Source organism: Colobus angolensis, unplaced genomic scaffold (assembly GCF_000951035.1).
Source record: "Colobus angolensis palliatus isolate OR3802 unplaced genomic scaffold, Cang.pa_1.0 Scaffold19, whole genome shotgun sequence".
Taxonomy (NCBI): Eukaryota; Metazoa; Chordata; class Mammalia; order Primates; family Cercopithecidae; genus Colobus; species Colobus angolensis.
This window is the reverse complement of record NW_012115043.1, coordinates 7,502,246-7,522,259: the sequence shown is the minus strand read 5'-3', so window position 1 is coordinate 7,522,259 and position 20,014 is coordinate 7,502,246. Positions and strand designations below refer to the sequence as shown.

General features: G+C 41.7%; 2 protein-coding genes across 3 annotated transcripts in view; both read right to left on the bottom strand.

Moving 5' to 3' along the window:
* Positions 1-9,954, bottom strand: part of DAPK2 (death-associated protein kinase 2) — a 161,951-nt gene extending 151,997 nt beyond the window's left edge. The window contains exons 1-3 of the mRNA XM_011940428.1: positions 9,846-9,954; positions 2,311-2,524; positions 1,410-1,570 (exon numbers count right to left, since the gene is read on the bottom strand). The gene's annotated coding sequence lies outside the window, so the exon portion shown is untranslated. The remainder of the gene's footprint in view (positions 1-1,409; positions 1,571-2,310; positions 2,525-9,845) is intronic.
* A 531-nt stretch (positions 9,955-10,485) lies between these two features.
* FAM96A (family with sequence similarity 96, member A) overlaps positions 10,486-20,014 on the bottom strand; it is a 26,968-nt gene continuing 17,439 nt past the window's right edge. Inside the window, exons 3-5 of one of the 2 annotated variants that reach the window (XM_011940426.1) lie at positions 19,457-19,506; positions 13,739-13,784; positions 10,486-10,945 (exon numbers count right to left, since the gene is read on the bottom strand). In XM_011940426.1, the coding sequence (XP_011795816.1) occupies positions 10,848-10,945; positions 13,739-13,784; positions 19,457-19,506 (194 nt within the window). In that variant the 3' untranslated portion in view covers positions 10,486-10,847. The remainder of the gene's footprint in view (positions 10,946-13,738; positions 13,785-19,456; positions 19,507-20,014) is intronic. The other variant, XM_011940427.1, reaches the window with a different exon arrangement.

Here is a 20,014-nt window from a genome sequence, read left to right as displayed (position 1 = left end):
AAAAAAAAAAAAAAAATTTACTAATGGTAATTAGCAGAAAGAGCAAAACTAAAAATTTTTGAAAGTGGTTGTCTCTAGGGATATCTTAGTCTATTTGGACTGGTATAACAAAATACCATAAACTGAGTAGTTTAAAACAATAGAAATGTATTTCTTACAGTTCTGGAGGCTAGGAAGTCCAAGGTCAAGGCACTGGCAAATTGGTCTGGTGAGGGCCAACTCTCCAAATCATAGATGGAGCCTTCTCATTGTGTCTTCACATGATGGTAGGGGCAATGCAGCTGTCCCAGGCCTCTTTTATAAGGGCACTAATCTTTTAAAAGGGCTCTGGGACAGGCATAGTGGCTCATGTCTGTAATCCCAGAGCTTTGGGAGTCTGAGGTGGGAGGATTGCTTGAGGCAGAAGTTTGAGACCAGCCTGGGCAACATAGCGAGACCCTCTCTACCAAAAAATTAAAATTAGCTGAGCATAGTGGTGTGCACCCATAGTCCTGGCTACTTGAGAGGCTGAGGCTGGAGCCCAGGAGTGTGTGATTTCAGTGAGCTATGATTGTGCTACTGCACTCTGGCCTAGAAGGCAGAGTGAGACCCTGTCTCAAAAAGAAAAAAGAAAGCAAGGGGTGGGAAGAGGGGGTGTGCTCTGCTCTCATGACCTAAATAAACACCTGCCTCCTAATATTCTAATAAATTCCCATCTCCTAATACCATCACTTTGGGGGGTTAGGATTTCAACATATGAATTTAGAGGGCACATAAACATTCAGACCACAGCAGTGAGTATCACTGGGTTGGGCCAAAAGGGGTACTTCTGGTTTTCATCTTATATTTTTTGAACTTTTTTGGTTTTGCTATATTTCTATATTACTTCTATGATTAAAGAAAACTAGGTTAATTAATAAAACAAAATATCTATAATAGAAGCTGTTCTGAGGATGGTAAGCTTATATCCATGGGGATCTGTTCATTCCAGAAAAAAAAAGAATAAGCATTGCATTTCATGCCCATTAATGCTCATTAAGTTTTTACACCTACTAGTGAGTGCTGAGGTCCTTAGGGATCATGCAGGTTTCCTTGGCTTCATTTCTGTTCAACAACGGTACTTAGTAAAGGGTAATGTATTCTTCTGCGAAATCTTGCTAAGAGGAAAATAATTGCCAAGAGCATCAAACATTGCTAACGTGAAGACACATTAAGCTGTAAATATCCTTCAGAAAATGATGAAAATGGCAAATAAGTAAAATCATATCTTGATTTTTGTGTCCAGCTCAGTCCCATTTATTTCACCAGGAAGTTCTATGTCTGTCAACCTACGTAGACCCTATTTTCAATCCACAAAATAGATAAGGAACCTAGAAAATTTTGCATTGTGTTCTGTTAATTCACTTTAATCAGTAGGGAAAATTACTTGCCCAAATCACACTGCTGATTTTTGGCAAATGTTCAACTGGAAATCAGGCCTCCTCCGGTATATCCTAAGCCCCATAGGTCCTGACCCCATAGGCTCTGATTCCTCCATGCTATGTGAGTATGGACAGGTCACTCAACATTTCCTGGCCCTCAGAGTTCTTTCCTGGAAAATGAAGTTGTAGATTTAGATTAACACAAAATTAGCCATCGCTGTCCCTGATGGTAGCCACATTTTTCAGCAGGAGAAATGCAGGTCTCACAAGGCTTTGCAACTTGGTGAGTTTCACCCTGCAAGGCAATCTTGCACACATATTCACTATACATTCTGTCTTATCTGAATACACTCAGCTTAATGTAGCCAAAACCAACCAACCAACCAAACAAACAAACAAATTCCACAGTTGTGACAGCCTGAGGAATCCAGCTACAAGGAAACTCAGTTGATAGGACCCAGTTTAGCTAAATTTGCTTAATCAGAACAACAGAAAAAACCTAGGAACCATGACACTCCCTTAAAAAACAAAAAGCAGGCTGGTAGCATTGGCTCGCACCTGTAATTCCAGCACTTTGGGAGGCCGAGGCAGGCGAATCATGAGGTCAGCAGTTTGAGACCAGGCTAGCCAACATGGTGAAACCTCATCTCTACTAAAAATACAAAAAATTAGCTGGGCGTGGTGGTGGGCACCCGTAATCCCAGCTCCTCGGAAGGCTGAGGCAGAAGAATTGCTTGAACCTCCCGTTTGTTGTTAATGATGCTAAAGGATCCTTGGAACCCCTGGAAAGCCAAGATTTACTGTGGCTTCTATAGTTAGACATTCAAAACCAGAAGGAACTTTAGAGATCACCTAACACATTCACTTTATAGAAGACAGAAGGAGGCCCACCAGAGCAAGAGAGACTTACCCAAGTTCACACTTGTCTGGGGCAAAGCCAAGATTAAAAGTCAGGCTTCTTGACCCCCAGCTCAGTGGGTATTCCTCATGTGAAATGCCAAAGGCTGAAGCCCTGGGTAAAGCCAGGTCCACTCATTATGACCAAGGTGAGCCTGAAATAATTCAACAAGAAATGTTGGAAGGCCAATATTCAAACACCACACACCAGTAGCTGTAGGAGACACCTGAGGAGACATGAAAGAGAAAACACATTCGAGATAGCCAAGAATGTGAGCAGCGGGCTGCAGCACCAGCCCCCAGGAGTTTAGATAAAATCAAGGGAAACTTTCCCAAGAGGAAAAATACATTGTATTTCCCACCTTAAAAATATATTTTTAAAAGTGGTTTTATAAAAGACACATATACCACAAGAGGTGTTTTGGTTTTGTTTTAAAGGCAAGGTCTTGCTCCGTCACCTAGGTGGGAGTACACCACTGCACACTGCAGCCTCGCTCCTGAGTTCAAGTGATCCTCTGCCTTAGCTTCCCTAGTAGCTAGGATGGCAGGCACATGCCACTGTGCGCAACTAAGTTTGTTTTTAATTTATTTTTGTAGAGACAGGGTCTTGCTATGTTGCCCAGGCTGGGCTCAAACTCCTAGCCTTAATTGATCCTCCCGCCTTGCCCTCCCAAAGTGCTGGGATTACAGATGTGAGCCACTGTGCCCTGGCCTACCACAGGAGTCTTTTTTGGTGTTTTAAATAATATTTATTAGGGGTTATCAATGTATCAAAAGGAAACATTCCTTGCAGATAAACATTTTAAAAGACAGAAATAAATACTCTTAAAATGTTGATATGTCTTCTAGCTATTTTTACACATAAATGTACTCTTGTTTTTAATTGGGATCACTTGGCATATATTATTTTGTATTTTGCCTTTCTGTCTTAATTTTGTCTTGAGAATCTCCCATGTAATTAAAGAGTCTTTGAAAACACCAAGATTCCATTAAATAAGTGTAGTATCAATTATTTAACGCTTTACATATTGTTAGTCATTAAGTTGCACAATTTTCATTACAAAAAATAATGCTGTGATCATATGATTCATAACATACGGTTTGAAAATGGTGGTCATGGATAAGATAAACGATTCAATAAGTGATATCAACACAATAACTAGTCATCTGGATACAAAACTGAGTTGGCTCAGTATTTATACCAGTATAAATTCTCAGTAGTTTGTACTGAGTATTTATACTGACTATTTAGTAAATTATACTGAGTATTTATACTGAGTATTCTCAGAAAATAGTATTTATGCCAGTGTAAATTCCAAATGGATCAAAGATTAAAATGTTTAAAAATAAAATCATAAAAGTATTAAAGGGAACGATAGGAAAAATATTCCCCTAGGAGAGGGGACCAAAAAAATCCAGGATACATAAAATAAAGGAATGACAACTTAAATCCCATAAAAGTATATTAATGGCAATTAAAAAAGTAAAAAAGGACAAACTGGACACGCATGGTGGCTCATACCTGTAATCCCAACACTTTGGGAGGCTGAGGCAGGAGGATTGCTTGAGGCCAGAAGTTCAAGAGTCTGGACAACACAGCAAAACCCTGCCTCTACAAAAAATTTAAAAATTAGCCAGGCGTGGTGGCCCACACCTGTAGTCCCAGCTACTTGGGAGGCTGAAATGGGGGGATTGCTTGAGCCTGGTGATTGTGCCACTGCACTCTACCACAACATATGCTAAAACATAAGCAAAAAAGGGGTATATGTGTTTGTATTGGCTTTTACAGTTTGTATTGGCTTTTACAGGCATAAAAAACTCTGAAGCTACAAGTACAGAGTGATTAATCATGAAACCTACTGGAAAAGGATGTGAACTAAATCGGGAAGGAGTCTTCACTGTATACCTTTGAATGCTTTTTGATGTTGAACCATCTGTGGTATTACTCATTCAAAAACTGAATAAAAGCCAGGCATGGTGGCACGCAGCTGTCATCCCAGCTACTTGGGAGGCTGAAGCAGGAGAATCGCTTGAACCCAGGAGGCGTAGGTTGCAGTTAATGGAGACTGCACCACTGCACTCCAGCCTGGGCGACAGAGCAAGACTCTGTCTCAAAAAAAAAAAAAAAGAAAAAATTGAATAAAAATATAAAAATCTCAGCTACTTGGGAGGCTGAAATGGGAGAACACCTTGAGCCCAGGAGTTCAAGACCAGCCTGGGCAACATAGCAAGACCTGATCTCTACAAAAAACAAACACACAAAAAGTAGCTGGGTGTGGTGGCTTGCACCTGTAGTCCCAGATATTCAGGAAGCTGAGACAGGAGGATTGCTTGAGCCCAAGAGTTAGAGGCTGCAGTGAGCTATTATCTTGCTGCTGCACCTAGCCTGGGCAACAGAGCGAGATCCTGGTATCTCAAACAAACAAACAAACAACCTGAATAGGGTTAAACATGTTTACACAAGAAAATAGGAAATATATTTGCAGTATATGTGACAGAAAATGCTATTTGTATTGTATAATTAGCTTTTTAAAACATGAACATTCCAGTAGAGGCCAGGCACAGTGGCTCACACATGTTATCCCGGTGCTTTGGGAGGCTGAGGCTGGAGGATTGCTTGAGCCTAGGAGTCTGCTGCTGCAGTGAGTATGAAAGCACCACTGCACTCCAGCCTGGATGACAGAGCAAGATTCTTATCTCAAAAAAATTTCTACATGTTTAACCTTACAAATAGATGCGAATGAAAAACCTTTTTAAAATCCTCCACCTTGGGCAATTTTGTTTAAATAATAATACCCAATATTAGCGTAGGGCAGGAACACCTACCCAACTCTTGGTTGGGTATCAATCGGTACAATTTCTCCAGAGGCCAATTCAACAATATGTATCAAAGCCTCAAAATCATTCACAATCTTTGGCAAAGTAGTTCCACATCTAAGAAAGTCATCAATGATTGGCCACACGTGGAGGCTCACGCCTGTAATCCCAGCACTTTGAGAGGCCGAGGCAGGCGGATCAAGAGATCAAGGCGGGTCAGGAGATCAAGACCATCCTGGCTAACACGGTGAAACCCCGTCTCTGTTAAAAATACAAAAATTATCCGAGCATGATGGCGTGCACCTGTGATCCCAGCTACTCAGGAGGCTAAGGCAGGAGAATCGGTTGAACCTGGGAGGTGAAGGTTGCAGTGAGCTGAGATCATGCCACTGCACTCCAGCCTGGGTAACAGAGCAAGACTCCTCTCAAAAAAAAAAAAAAAGTCTTCAGTTATAATCACCCCGGTCAGAACAAAGGCGCAGGCTGCAATGAGTCCACGGTAGTCTGGTGCCATTTAGCACAGCCTGGTTAGAGCGGGAGTGAGTGTGCCCTCAGGGTCTCTGGGAAAACCTAGGGCAGCTGATGCAAAGTGGCTATGCTCTATCACCAAGAAATAATGCTTTGCTGCCATCTGGTGTTCTCCCAGGCCATCGCATCCACCCCAGAGGAAAAACCCTCCAAGTTAACTTAGCACCAAGCAGCCCTTTCCTCTATTCTTTCCTACCCCGGAAGTCGGGGGCCTCGCTCTGTCACCCAGGAGGGGGAGTGCAGTGGCGCGATTAGGGTTCACTGCGCCTCAATATCCTGGCTTCAAGCGATGCTCCCATCTCAGCCCCTCAAGCAGCTGGAACTACAGGCGTGCACCACCACGCCGTGCTAATTTTTTGATTTTTTGTAGAGACAGGGTCCTGCTATGTTGCCTAGGCTGGTCTCAAACTCTTGAGCTCAAGCCATCCACCCACCTTGGCCTCCCAAACGTTGGTATTACAGGCGTGAGTCACTGCATCTGGCCTTCTCTATTTTTAACAAACCCTAATAAAGCATTTACTAGGTTCCAGGCATTGTGCTCAGCACTTTACAAGCATTCCTTTTTAGTTATCATAAGGGCCCCATGAAATAGGTTAATTTTATCATCCCCATTTTACAAATGAGGAAACTAAAATACAGAGAGGCTAGGTAACTTGCCCAAAGTCACACAGCTACTAAGTGACTGAGTATTGGATTAGAACAAGATGGCATTTTAGCACCAGTTTCTGTGCTCTTGACCGCATCCTTTGTGAAGAGGATCCAGAGTCTGTGTGGTGCTAACAGCACTTGGAGAGAACCTCACCGCCCATACAGCAGCATCCTCTCCACATCCAGTACATCTGCCCCAAATAAGTCCACACCAGAACTGGGTTCGCCCATGCCCTATAGGCTGTCTAACCTGAGTCATGGACAACCACCAGTTCAGGCTAAATCCAATGGAGTTTTTTGGAAAAATCTTTATTTGTATTTCATATATACAAAAAGATATCAGAAATAATGTGGCTGAGCGCAGTGACTCATGCCTTTACTCCCAGTATTTTGGGAGACCGAAGTGGGAGGATCACTTGAGCCCAGGAGTTTGAGACCCCCCTAGGCAATATAGTGAGACCTCATCTCTACAAGAAATTTAAAAATTAGCTAGCTTTAGTGGTGTGCATCTGTAGTCCCAGCTACCAGGGAGGCTAGGGTGGGTGGATAGCTTGAGCCTGGGAGATACAGCCATGATCGTGTTCACTGCACTCCAGCCCCAGTGACAGAGTGAGACTGTGTCTCAAAAAAAAAAAAAAATATTAACAGTAGTGGTGCATCAGTAATGAGTTTGAACCCCGACAGTTCACTGGCTTGTTGTCTACCATGGTATTAACACATATGTGGAAAACCACCTGGGATATAAGTGCAATGAGACTTTTATAGCAATCCTGTCTCTTCCTAGTAAACTGTCCCCCACTAACTATAGTTAATTGTGTCCTGCTGGACCCATCTACAGTTTTGGTAGCAGTTGCTTCATGGTGGGGCTGGGAAAGCTGCTTTTTTTTTTTTTTTTTTTTTTTTTTGAGATGGCGTCTCGCTCTGTCGCCGAGACTGGAGTGCAGTGACACAATCTTGGCTCACTGCAACTGCCACCCCCCAGGTTTAAGCAATTCTCTGCCTCAGCCTCCGGAGTAGCTGGGATTACAGGCATGTGCCACCATGCCCAGCTAATTGTTGTATTTTTAGTAGAGATGGGGTTTCACCATCTTGGCCAGGCTGGTCTTGAACTCCTGACCTTGTGATCTACCCACCTCGGCCTCCCAAAGTGCTTGGATTACAGGCATGAGCCGCCGTTCCCAGCCTAAGCCACCAGGCCCAGCCATAAGCTTCTTATTTGTAATGGTCTAAGAAAGTAGTTGATAAATAATTAGCTGAGCCTGGTAGCTCTCATCTGTAGTCCCAGCTTCTTGGGAGGCTGAGGTGGGACAATTGCTTGAGCCCAGTAGTTTGAGGCTGCAGTGAGCCCTGATGGTGACTTTGCACTCCAGCAAGGGCGACAGAGAGAGACCCTGTCTCAAAAACAAAAACAAGAAGGTAGTGGCTCCTACTGGGGCTCAGAAAGCAATAATCCAAAATATGGCTCCTTGGCATGCTGTGAATTAAAGGAGAATAGAAAGCCTCAGAAGCAGCATCAAAAGCAAAGACTCTCACGATATCCTGCCCTCCTGTCTCCTGCCCCTTCCTCCTCCAAAGGGAGTCACAGAAAACAGAATCTCTCTTCCTCAAGGGAGGTAACAGAAACCAGAACCTCTTTCCAAAGCAAGCCATACCAGTCTGGGAAACATGGGAAAAATCCCATCTCCACAAAAAAATACAAAAAAAAAAAAATTAGCTGGGCATGGTGGCGTGCACCTGTGATCCCAGCTACTTGGGAAGTTGGGGTGGGAGGATCACTTGAGCCTAAGAGGTTGGGGCTGCAGTGAGCCATGATTGTGCCACTGCACTCCAGCCTGGGCAACAGAGAAAGACCATCTCAAAAACAAAAACAATGACAACAACAACAAAAAGCAAATCATAAAACCTAGAAATATTACTCTAAATTTCCCCTGCCTTTCTGTGCATGAGCTGGCCATAAAGAAATTCTCTGACCTACCTTATCTAACAATGGGTCGGTCATAAGACTGCTCCATACCCAGGAGGGAGGAATGCTACACAGAAAGGCCAAGAAGAATCTAAAGAGACAGGCCTTGCTGGGTTTCCCCACTTAGGCCATTACCATTAGATCGCACTCTTTTTGTCCAATCACATTTCTACGTCCACTCTTCATCAAACGTAAGCAGAAAAACAAGACAGTTTTCCCTGGGTCTTTGGATTCTTCCTATCTGAAGCCTGCTGTGTCACATAAAACTTGGATTGACTACATTTGTTATGCTTTTCTCTTGTTATCCTGTCTTTTGTCATGGGGGTGTTGGTCATGACCTTTATGATGGGTGAGGAAAGGTATCACACCTTTCTGCTCCTACACTCCCAGCCAAAGCTGTGAACTCGCAGGGCTCTGAGGGGTTATTAAAGGAGGGGGAAGCCCAGTGACCAGCTAGCATTACTTGTAAAGCAGAGTTATTAACCCGGATCCACTGGCTCCTTAGCAGTCTGTGAATGTCCTGGAGTCACATGCAGAGTTTCATGTGAGTGCTTTTTCCCCCTATGGAGAGGGCCCATTCCACATCTTTTATGTGATTTTCCAATTGGTCTGACTTTCCAGAAAGGATAATCATTCTTGTAAATCAGGAGTTTGCTAATGGCACACAGGCCAAATCCAGCCCAGTGTTGGAATTTTGTACAACTCACAAGCTAATATGGTTTTTATATTTTTAAACAGTTGAAAAAATCAAAAGGAAAATAGTAATTCATGGCACATGAAAATTATATGAAATTCAAATTTGTGTCCATAAGTTTTCTTGGAGTGCAATCACGCTTATTTGTTCACAGACTATCGGGTGCTTTTGTGCTACAAGGGCAGAGTTGAATAGTTACAACAGAGCATATGGCTTAAAAAGTCTAAAATATTGCCTATGTGGCCCTTTTCCAAAAACATTTCCTAACCCTTGCCAAAGATGGACTATTAATGCAATAGACATTAGTTTTTTGATCCCTGTCACTCTACTATAGAATTCCCACCATGTGAGTCTTTCTGGGGGGACAGAGTCCACCTCTCCACACCAAAGGTCAGATTTTCTTTTCTCCTACCTCCTTGGCAGCCAGGACATGGACATGTGACTTGAGATCAACCGACTAGAGATCTCACCTAGGACTAGGAAGCTGGAGTGAGTCACACAAAAATGAGAAATCATTCTGGCAGTAGCAGAGACAACAGAAGTCACATCTAGCTTCCAGGAGCAGCAGGGCCAGCAGCTCAGGTGACTCCTGTAGCAATGATCCACTTGGAGTTGCATGTCAGTAGCGTCCTCACCAGACAGTCCCTAAGGCATGGTTTTGTCTTTGGACCTGCTGCCTGGCTTCTGTTTCTACTTGGCCAGGGCTAGCTCAGGCACTAGATAAGACTGAGCCTGAATCACTCACTGCCTAGAGCAGAGAGAAGCTGAAGGTACAGGTTGATAAGTATGAACTCCAGGACAGACAATGGCTGATTTATCTTTGTGTCCTTGGCACCCAAGACAGTGCCTGGGTCCAGACTTTGGGAGCTAGGCAGTTCTGGCTCAGGAGTTCACTCACATGGTTTGCAAACTGGCGCTGGTTGTTGCTGGGAGGCTTCAGTTGTACTCCATGTGGAATTCTCCACAGGGTGGCTTGAGTTCTTGTGACATAGTAGCTGGATTCCCACAGAATGAGCAATCCAAGAGACTAAGGTGAAAACAGCAATACCTTGTATGATCTAGCCTCAGAAGTCACCCACTGTCACTTCTGTTATTCTTTATTAGTCACACCCATCAGCTCTAATTCAATATGCAAGGAAACTATACAAGGGCATGAATACCAGGAAGTGAGGATCATGGGCGCCATGTTGAAGGCTACTGTACGTCACATAACCATTAACTCCTAAAACAAACCAAATGAAGTACAAATAAAGTGCAGACCATACATTTAGGTTGGTTTAATCAAAACTTCTTTGGTGGACTTCTTGATCTTCAAAACTGTGTATGCCATCTAGCCTTCTCCACATTTGTTCCTTATCTATGAAGGGATCCAGGACTCTCCTTGGAAGGAAGGTAGGCCCGATCTTAAGGGTTCCTTTTGGTTCTCACATCTCTCTGATTCTACAAAATAATCAGCAAAAATAAAGCTTTGAAGATATCTTTTAGGAGTTGACATTTACACTGGAATTTACAATCCAATAAAAACAGTGAGTCATTACAAGAATCATCTGTTTATTTTACAGAGTAATGATTTAAATTGAGTACATTTGCGCACAGTAGATATTTGACACGAAAAGTAGTTGTATCAGAATGAGCATCAGAAAAATAGCAACTCATCTTACACATAATAACTAGAAAATATTATTCTGTCTGATCATTTAAGTGTTACAAATCCTGAGAATGTTATACATTGAACAAATTAGGTACTACCTTACAATTAAATCTGGCTTGGAAAGAATCCTTTAAAAAAATGCTCTGAGGTACAAATCACCTATGTATTAAACATGAGTCTTTGACATTATACAAAGAGTTTAAACAAATATATCAAACAATTACAGGCCAATGGCTCTTAAAACAGCTATCAGTCAGGTTCAAGGACACACTGTTCCACAATTTCCCGTAAGTTGGGGTTTTCCATTGCAGCTGCCACTCGCTCTTTGTCATTTATCTGCTTATTGACTGAAAAATACACAGACAAAAGTTAGCAGAAGAACTGTGTCAATATACAGCACCAGACAGTATTTTTATTAGTCTGCTGAAACAAAAACTTGAACTCCTTGAGAACTTAAAGCTGTTTTTGGCTAATTACTCATAACGTAATTTCCCATCTAGAAGGCAGACTTAAGAGAAAAATATCTACTAGAATTCTACTACTTACCACATTATTTTTTTCTTGCTAGTCTTTGTCCATATACATATTTTTATACAGTTATATTCAGAGTAAATACAATTTTGAAAATTGCTATTTTTCCTCCCTTAAGCCTGTATTTTAAACTACAGGGTTATTTAACATGGTAAAAGTCTTAAGTGTTCTAAAGTAATTACGAACACAATGCTACAATAAATACCTTTAAACATATAGCCTTCCTTTTGGAAATATTCTCAAAAATGGGATTTTTTTAAGAGTATGAATATTTTTGGCCGGGCGCGGTGGCTCAAGCCTGTAATCCCAGCACTTTGGGAGGCCGAGACGGGCGGATCACGAGGTCAGGAGATCGAGACCATCCTGGCTAACACGGTGAAACCCCGTCTCTACTAAAAATACAAAAAACTAGCCGGGCGAGGTGGCGGGCGCCTGTAGTCCCAGCTACTCCGGAGGCTGAGGCAGGAGAATGGCGTAAACCCGGGAGGCGGAGCTTGCAGTGAGCTGAGATCCGGCCACTGCACTCCAGTCCGGGCGACAGAGCGAGACTCCGCCTCAAAAAAAAAAAAAAAAAAAAAGAGTATGAATATTTTTATGGTGTGACTCATATCAATGATTTACTTCCCAAAATTACTCACCAATTTATATTGTCAACACCAATACATGAGCTATCAGTTTGGCAGCAATACCTGGTGGTATTATCATTATTATTATTATCCTTTGAGACAGGGTCCTGCTCTGTCATCCAGGCTTGAGTGCAGTGGAGGAATCATAGCTCACTGTAACCTCCAACTCCTGGGCTCAAGAGATCCTCCTGCCTCAGCCTCCCACAGGCATGAGCCACCACACCTGGCTGGCTAAGTTTCAAATTTTCTTGTAGAGACAGGGTCTCACTATGTTGCCCAGGCTACTCTTGAAATCCTGGCCTCAAATTCTGGCCTCAAGGCATTCTCTCACCTTGGCCTCCCAAAGTGCTAGGGTTATAGGTGTGAACCACCATGCCCAGGCAATAGCTGGTATTATTTAATAAAAACAAATACACACATATACATACATAAAACAGGAGGTGGAAAATGGCTCAATGTTATTGTTATAATTTGCATTTCCTTAACTAATAGGAAAATAGAACATTTTCCATGTGCATATATTAATTCTTCTTGCATGAATTTCCTGTTCATGTCTCTATTATAATCTACTAGATCTTTTTTTAAAATTAGTTTGAATGGCCCTTCATATAATAAAGGTATTGGCCCATTATGTTTTCGGTAATTAGCTAACAGCACTCAACAGAAGAGTTCAAAAGAGAGACGACTATATTCTTAATGTGGATTGAGTTTTCTGGGATGCTGCTAAAATGTCTCATGTAGAATACACACAAGCATACACATATTCCTGTGAAAATATTTTCAATTTAGTTTCTTCCTACTACAATGTAGGCTTCACAAAGGCAGGAATACATCTCAAAGGCTGAACTGTACCCACACATAGAAGGCACTTAGTAAATATTTACTAAATGAAAAACAAGAATCATAAGACTTAATATTATTGCTGTTGTAAAATCCCATCATTCAAGGAATTTCAAAAGGATAACCTGAGTGGATTTACGGTACCTAAATTCTTATTTTCTAAATTAGAGGTAGAAGCCCTCAGCTCATGAGTTTTAAAGAAATTCAAATCACAAAGAGTATAATAATCTACATGTCTAGAACTATAGATAGGACATGGTTTTTAATAGTTTTCATGACAGTACCTAAAAAGTTTCCTGGATGGGCTGTTCCTCTGGAAGCAGCAGGCTTCCCTCTCTATAGCTCTCTTTTATGTAGGAGATTTTGTGTGTCTCTCCAGCCCTGTGTATGTCTTTCTGAGTCTTCTGGGTATCTATCTCACTGTTGCCCTTCCTGTATTATCTCTTTCTTCCATTCCTCTGCTATTTCTTCCCACCTTCTCAATTTACTTAGTGATGAAACTTAAGTATAACGTGCCTTTTAAATGTATTTCTCATTATTTGCACTCTATCATTTGTAGATTAAAAACATTAAAATTCTGTTTTTAATGTAACACATGGCTCATACAGAACATTTTGTCTTTTGCTTTTCCCAAACCCCACTTCTGCTATTTTTAAGTAGCTACTGATTGATTTCTCTCTGTAGGCCAGAGGTCCTCTATATAAAATCCACTCCCATTCTAATATACTCACCCAGAGAGACAGCACCTACCCCAAGATTCACTAAAGCTCTACTTGCTAGATTTTCAATTTCAAGTACACAGCTCTCTATCCTGCCACCAAAGAAAAGAAGCCTGCTTAGAGCTCGTAAGTCAAGGTCCCTAGCGCTGGATATTCTTTACAGATGTGTAGCCACTGGCCCAAACCAGTCAACATCCATGGGCTCCAGTGCACTCAAGAGTCCACTGCAAAAATTACTTCTTTGAAATGCCTAGGTCTCCTCACCTAGGAAGGAAGAGCTAATAACTAATTGTGTACTTTTTAAAAAGTAACCCAGTAGATACAAGTGGCTGGCAGAAGAATCCAGTATCCAAGATATTGGATCCAAATACTATCTGAAGTTGTTTTTCAATTATTTTTCAATTATGTTTTAACATTCACTTACTGTCTTCTTCTGTTGAATGGGTTCCTTCAGAAATGTAGATTTCCAACTGGAAAGGGAAAAAAAAGTAAAAGAAAAAACATTAGCACATTCTAAGATAACAGAGTGAAGTGGAATGTACAGTAAATTCAAACATCTAGGGATGAGGGCCCAAATCCTGTTTGTTTGTTTGTTTTTTCTTTTTGAGATGGAGTCTCACTCTGTTGCCCAGGCTGGAGTGCAGTGGCGTGATCTCGGCTCACTGCAACCTTCACCTTCCAGGTTCAACAGATTCTCCTGCCTTAGCCTCCTGAGTAGCTGGGATCACAGGCGCACGCCACCACACCCAGCTAATTTTTTTTTTTTTTTAGTAGAGATGGGGTTTTGCCATGTTGGCCAGACTGGTCTCAAACTCCTGACCTCAGGTGATCCACCTGCCTCGGCTTCCCAAAGTGTTGGGATTACAGGCATGAGCCACTGTGCCCAGCAGCCCCAAATCTTGTTTCTAACATCAGAGACTTAGGGACAAGCCTCCCACATCCTTCTCTAAAGAAAAAGGACCGAAATGAGTAGGAACTTTTATTTTGGTCACCTGGGAAAGGCCTGCCAGTGGTACTTCCATTAATTTTTTTATGAGTACACAAAAATACCATTTTACACAAATGAGATCTCATATGTGTTGTTTTACTTAAGAATATCTCTCTTCTGCACTCTACTTCTTCCCAACTCGGTATCTAAACTTCCTGCTGCCCTGCCACTGACCCAGGAAATCTACAATAATGATCTAGTGTGGTTTCTTCCATATTCTTCTCTATACCCACATAATCTTACACAGATTTTACATACACACACACACACACACACACACCAGGGTTGGATGTTTCTTCACATTGCTTGTTTTACAAAAATGGGATCACAATATACAGTTTTCAGCATCCTTCTTTTCTCATTCATTATTATCTTGCTAAATTTATTCTCAAGTATAATACTGGTTAAGCTATCCCTCCTGGCCCTGCTGCACCCATAGACATGAGCTATCCTCCAAGACCCAGAGCTTCTGAGACAACCTACAAAATTATTGCAAATCCTGTGGTAAAGACAGTATGCTGGAATAAAGACATCTACTTTCCAGAGAACATTGGAACATATGAACTAATTTTTATTTACTTATTTACTACTGAGATAAATATTTCTCATGAGTGAGAAAAATCATAACTTATTATAGTTAAAAGGGACCTTAAAGGTCATCTAGGTCAATTTTTTTTTTTTTTGAGACAGGTCTTACTCTGTCACCCAGGCTGGAGTGCAATCATGTCTCACTACAGCCTCGACTTCCTGGGCTCAGGTGATCCTCCCACCTCAGCTCCCACACTCCCACCCCTCTCCTCCCTCGTCTCTATTTTTTTTTGTAGAGATAGGGTTTCGCCATATTCCCCAAGCTGGTCTTGAATTCTTGAGCTCAAGTGATCTGCTCACCTAGGTCTCCCAAAGTACAGAGATTACAGGCATGAGCCACTGCACCTGGCCCCAGTCTCCTTAAAAAAAAACAAAACAGGCCAGGTGCGGTGGTTCACGCCTGTAATCCCAGCACTTTGGGAGGCCAAGGCAGGTGAATCATGAGGTCAGGAGATCGAGACCATCCTGGCTAACATAGTAAAACCCCATCTTTACTAAAAATACAAAAAATTAGCCAGGCCTGGTGGCATGTGCCTATAGTCCCAGCTACTTTGGAGGCTGAGGCAGGAGAATCCCTTGAACCTGGGAGGCGGAGGTTGCAGTAAGCCGAGATTGTGCCACTGCACTTCAGCCTGGGTGAGAGAGCAAGACTTTGTCTCAAAGAAAACAAAACGAAACAAAACCAAATACCTTTCTCCTACTCTTATTCTAGACCGCAAAGCAACAGGTATAGAAACACTCTATACCGATTTACTTCAGTATAAATTTATGCAGGACTCATTATTCTAAAAATGATAAAGGGGAAGAGGTAGCATTTATGCAGCTATTCCTACATAAACTATACTTCGGGGTAACTAAACAACTGATGAGGGGAGCTGTCACCAATAATGGGACAAACTGAATTTATAGGCCTCTGATGTGATGCAATGAGAACACATTTATTCAGTATTCTTGCCAAAAATGCATAAACTGAATCTAACCATAAAATACAATTTATGCATTTTAATGCATAAATTGAAAACTCAATTTGAGGGACAATCTATAAAATATCTGGTTTACATTCTTCAAAACTATCAAGATCATGAAACAAAGGCTAAGGAACTACTCCAAATTAAATGAGACCAAAAGACATGACAACTAATGCAATGTGTGATGGGGAGAGGACCAGAGCCAGGAGGAGGGACTGCCATGAAGGATGTTACCAGACAACAGGGGAAATTTGCATATATGCTGTAGATTAGATGACAGTACTGTATCAATGTCCTGGTTTTGAAATTTATACTGTGGTAATGTAAGAGAATGTCCTTGTTTTCAGGAAATATATCCTATGGTATTTAGAGTAACGGGGCATGACATCTGCACTCAAACATTTCCAAAAAATGTGTGTGTGTGTGTGTGTGTGTACATATATAGAGAGAAATTAATGATAAACCAAACGTGGCAAAATGTTAACAATTAGTGAATCTGAATCTGTGTGAAGGATATATGGAATTTCTTTGTACTATTCTTCACTATTTTCTTTCTTTTCTTTCATTATTTTAATTTCAAATAAAAAGTTAAGCACTGTAATTAAAACAGTTAAAAATGCAAAGTAAAATAAAATTCACAGGGCATCATAAACCACTAGTATTATAATTTATTAATTTACTCAATTTAAGACATATTTATTGAGCTGCTAATATGTATAAGATCATAGCAGGAACACAGAGATGTATCATATATGAATCTTGACTTCAAGAAGCTGATAGCTGGTCAGGTGTGGTGGCTCATGACTGTGATCCCAGCACTCTGGGAGGTTGAGGCAGGTGTATCACCTGAAGTCAGGAGTTCGAGACCAAACTGGCCAACATGGCGAAACCCTGTCTCTACTAAAAATACAAAAATTTGGCTGGGTGTGGTGGCGTGCGCCTGTAATCCCAGCTATTTGGGTGGTTGAGGCAGGATAATCGCTTGAACCCAGGAGACAGAGGCTGTACTGAGCCTAGATCGCACCACTGCATTCCAGCCTGGGCAACAGAGCGAGATTCCATCACAAAATAAAAAAAAAGAAGAAGAAGAAGCTGACAGTCCAGGAGGGAAGATGAAAATTAAATAGTTAGAACACAAGTTAGAAAATGACACTCTCTACATCAGAAGACAAAGAAAGAGCCATGGGGCCAGGTGCAGTGGTTCACGCCTGTAATCTCAAACACTTTTGGAGACTGAGGTGGGAGGACTGCCTGAGCCCAGGAGTTCGAGACCAGCTTGGGCAACACAGTGAGACTCTGTCACTATAAAATTAGCTGGGCATGGTGGCATATGCCTGTGGTTCTGGCTACTTGGGAGGGTAAGGAGGGAGGCTCACTTGAGCCCAGGAGATCAAAGGTTCGGTGAGCTGTAATCATACCACTATACTCCAGCTTGGGCAACAGGGTGAGACCCTGTCTTTAAAAAGAAAGAAAAAAGAAAGAGCTATGGCAATTCAAAAAAAGAAATAGCTTTAGTTATGGAAATCAGGACTAGTAGTATGGAAAGGTGAATACAAAAAAATTTTTAAAAAATAAAGATAAAAAAAGAAAGAAATTTAAAAAGATAAATAAAAATTCATTTTAAAAAAGAGAAAGAAATCAGGACTGACACCATGGAAAATAAAAAAAGTATTTCACTGGGCCTTAAAACATGGGTAGGATTTGGCCAGGCCAGTGGTTCATGCCTATAATCCCAACACTTTGGGAGGCCAAGGCAAGATGATCACTTGAGCCCTGGAGTTTGAGACTAGCTTGGGCAACAAAGAGAGACTTCATCTCTACCAAAAATTAAGAAAAAATTAGCCAGGCATGGCGGTACGTGCCTACAGTCCTAGCTACTTGGGAGGCTGAGGTGGGAGGATCACTTGAACCTGATAGATAGAGGCTGCAGTAAGCAGTGATCACACCACTGCACTCCAGCCTGGGAGACAGAGCAAGACGCTGTCTCAAGAGCGAACAAAAAAGATGTGTAGGATTTGAACATATGAGATGGGAGGAAAGGAACTCCAAGTAGACAGGGTACTCTGTGTAAAGGCTAGGCAGCAGCAAGATAGAGAAGGCATAATTGCCCAGCAATTACAAGAGGCAGTAAGAGACAAGCCTGAATCATTCATGAGCTATAACCAATTACTATGAATTAACTGTGATATCCATATTCTTGCTCAATAGTAGGGTTAAAAACATTTTCCTCAGATATCACACCAAAAGCACAAGTAAAAAAATTAAAAACAAATGAGACTTTATCAAAATTTAAAGCTTTTGTGCTGTAAAGGACACCTTCAAGAAACTGAAAAGACAACACACAGAATGGGAGAACATATTTGCCAATCATATCTGATAAGGGATTTGTATTTAAAATATATAAAGAACTCTTATAATTCAATAATAAAAAGACATCCTTATTTTAAAATGGGCAAAGGATCTGAATAGACAGCTCTCCAAAGATACACAAATGGCCAAAAAGCACATGAAAAGGTTCTCAACATTATTAGCCACCAGAGAAATAAAAATCACAACCACCATGACAGCAGGGTGTGGTGGCTCACGCCTGTAATCCCAGCACTTTGGGAGGCCGAGGCAGTGGATTACTTGAAGCCAGGAGTTCAAGACCAGCCTGGCCAACATGGTGAAACCCTGTCTCTACTAAAAATAAAAAAAAATTAGCCGGGAATAGCAGTACATGCTTATAATCCCAGCTGTCTGGGAGGCTGAAGCATGAGAATCACTTGAACCCTGGAGGAGGAGGTTACAGTGAGTCCAGATTGCACCACTGCACTCCAGCCTGGTGACAGAGTGAGACTGTCTCAAAAACAAAAACAAGGCTGGGTGTGGTGGCTCACCCCTGTAATCCCAGCACTTTGGGAGGCCGAGACGGGCGGATCACGAGGTCAGGAGTTGGAGACCAGCCTGGCCAATATGATGAAACCCCATCTCTACTAAAAATACAAAAATTAGCTGGGCGTGGTGGCAGGTGCCTGTAGTCCCAGCTACTCAGGAGGCTGAGGCAGGAGAATCGCTTGAACCCAGGAGGCAGAGGTTGCAGTGAGCTGAGATGGCGCCACTGCACTGCAGCCTGGGTGACAGAGTGAGACTCCGACTCAAACAAAAACAAAAACAAAAAACCATCACTTCATACCCACTAGAATGGCTATAATCAAAGATAATAATAAATGTTAGCAAGGATGTAGAGAAGTGGGAACCCTCATAGTGTTGGTGGGAATGCAGAACGGTGCAGCCACTGTGGAAAACAAACAATTCCTCAAAATGTTAACCACAGAGTTACCATAGGTCTGGGCGATTCCACTCACAGGTGGAAAAGAAATGAAAACATATGCCTACACAAAAACTTACACATGAATGTTCATAGCAGCATTACTTATAATAGACAAAAAGTAGAAACAACCTAAATGTCCATCAACTGAATAACAGATAAGCAAATGAGTAACAGACAAGCAAAAACCACTGAATTGGTACACTATAAATACATGAATTCTGTGGTATGTGAATTATATCTCAACAAAGCTGTTTTACAACAACAACAAAAACACATCTTTCTTACCTTATGTTTAAATGGTAAACATCGCTGAAGTTTTACTCTTAAGCACAGCCCTGTGGAGGGAAAAAAACACCTCCAATCAACTCTTTATTGCTTCTTATTGGTTCTTGAGAAAGCATACAGCTTCGTTTATGTGCCCCAATACAACATAGTCGCTGAAAACAGCCTTGGCTCAATCCAGAGCAGAGCTCCTTTGAGTCTGGCACCACACAAGGACATTTACTATATAATCTTACATATTCCTTAGGATAATCCAATAAGCTATTGCTAACCCCCTTCTACAAATTATTAAACCAAGGTCACAATGTAACTTCCTCAAGGTCACTGAGTTACAATTGTGGCAGAATTGGGATTGGAACCTATGACCACTGGAAAGCCCAGGCCATTTTTACTATATTAGTTGGCCTTCCAGCAAAAGTCAATTAACTCATTAAGCCTTTTTTTTTTTTTTTTTTTGAGATGGAGCCTCGCACTGTCACCCAGGCTGGAGTGCAGGGGTGCGATCTCGGCTCACTGCAACCTCTGCCTCTCGGTTCAAGCAGTTCTCCTGCCTCAGCCTCC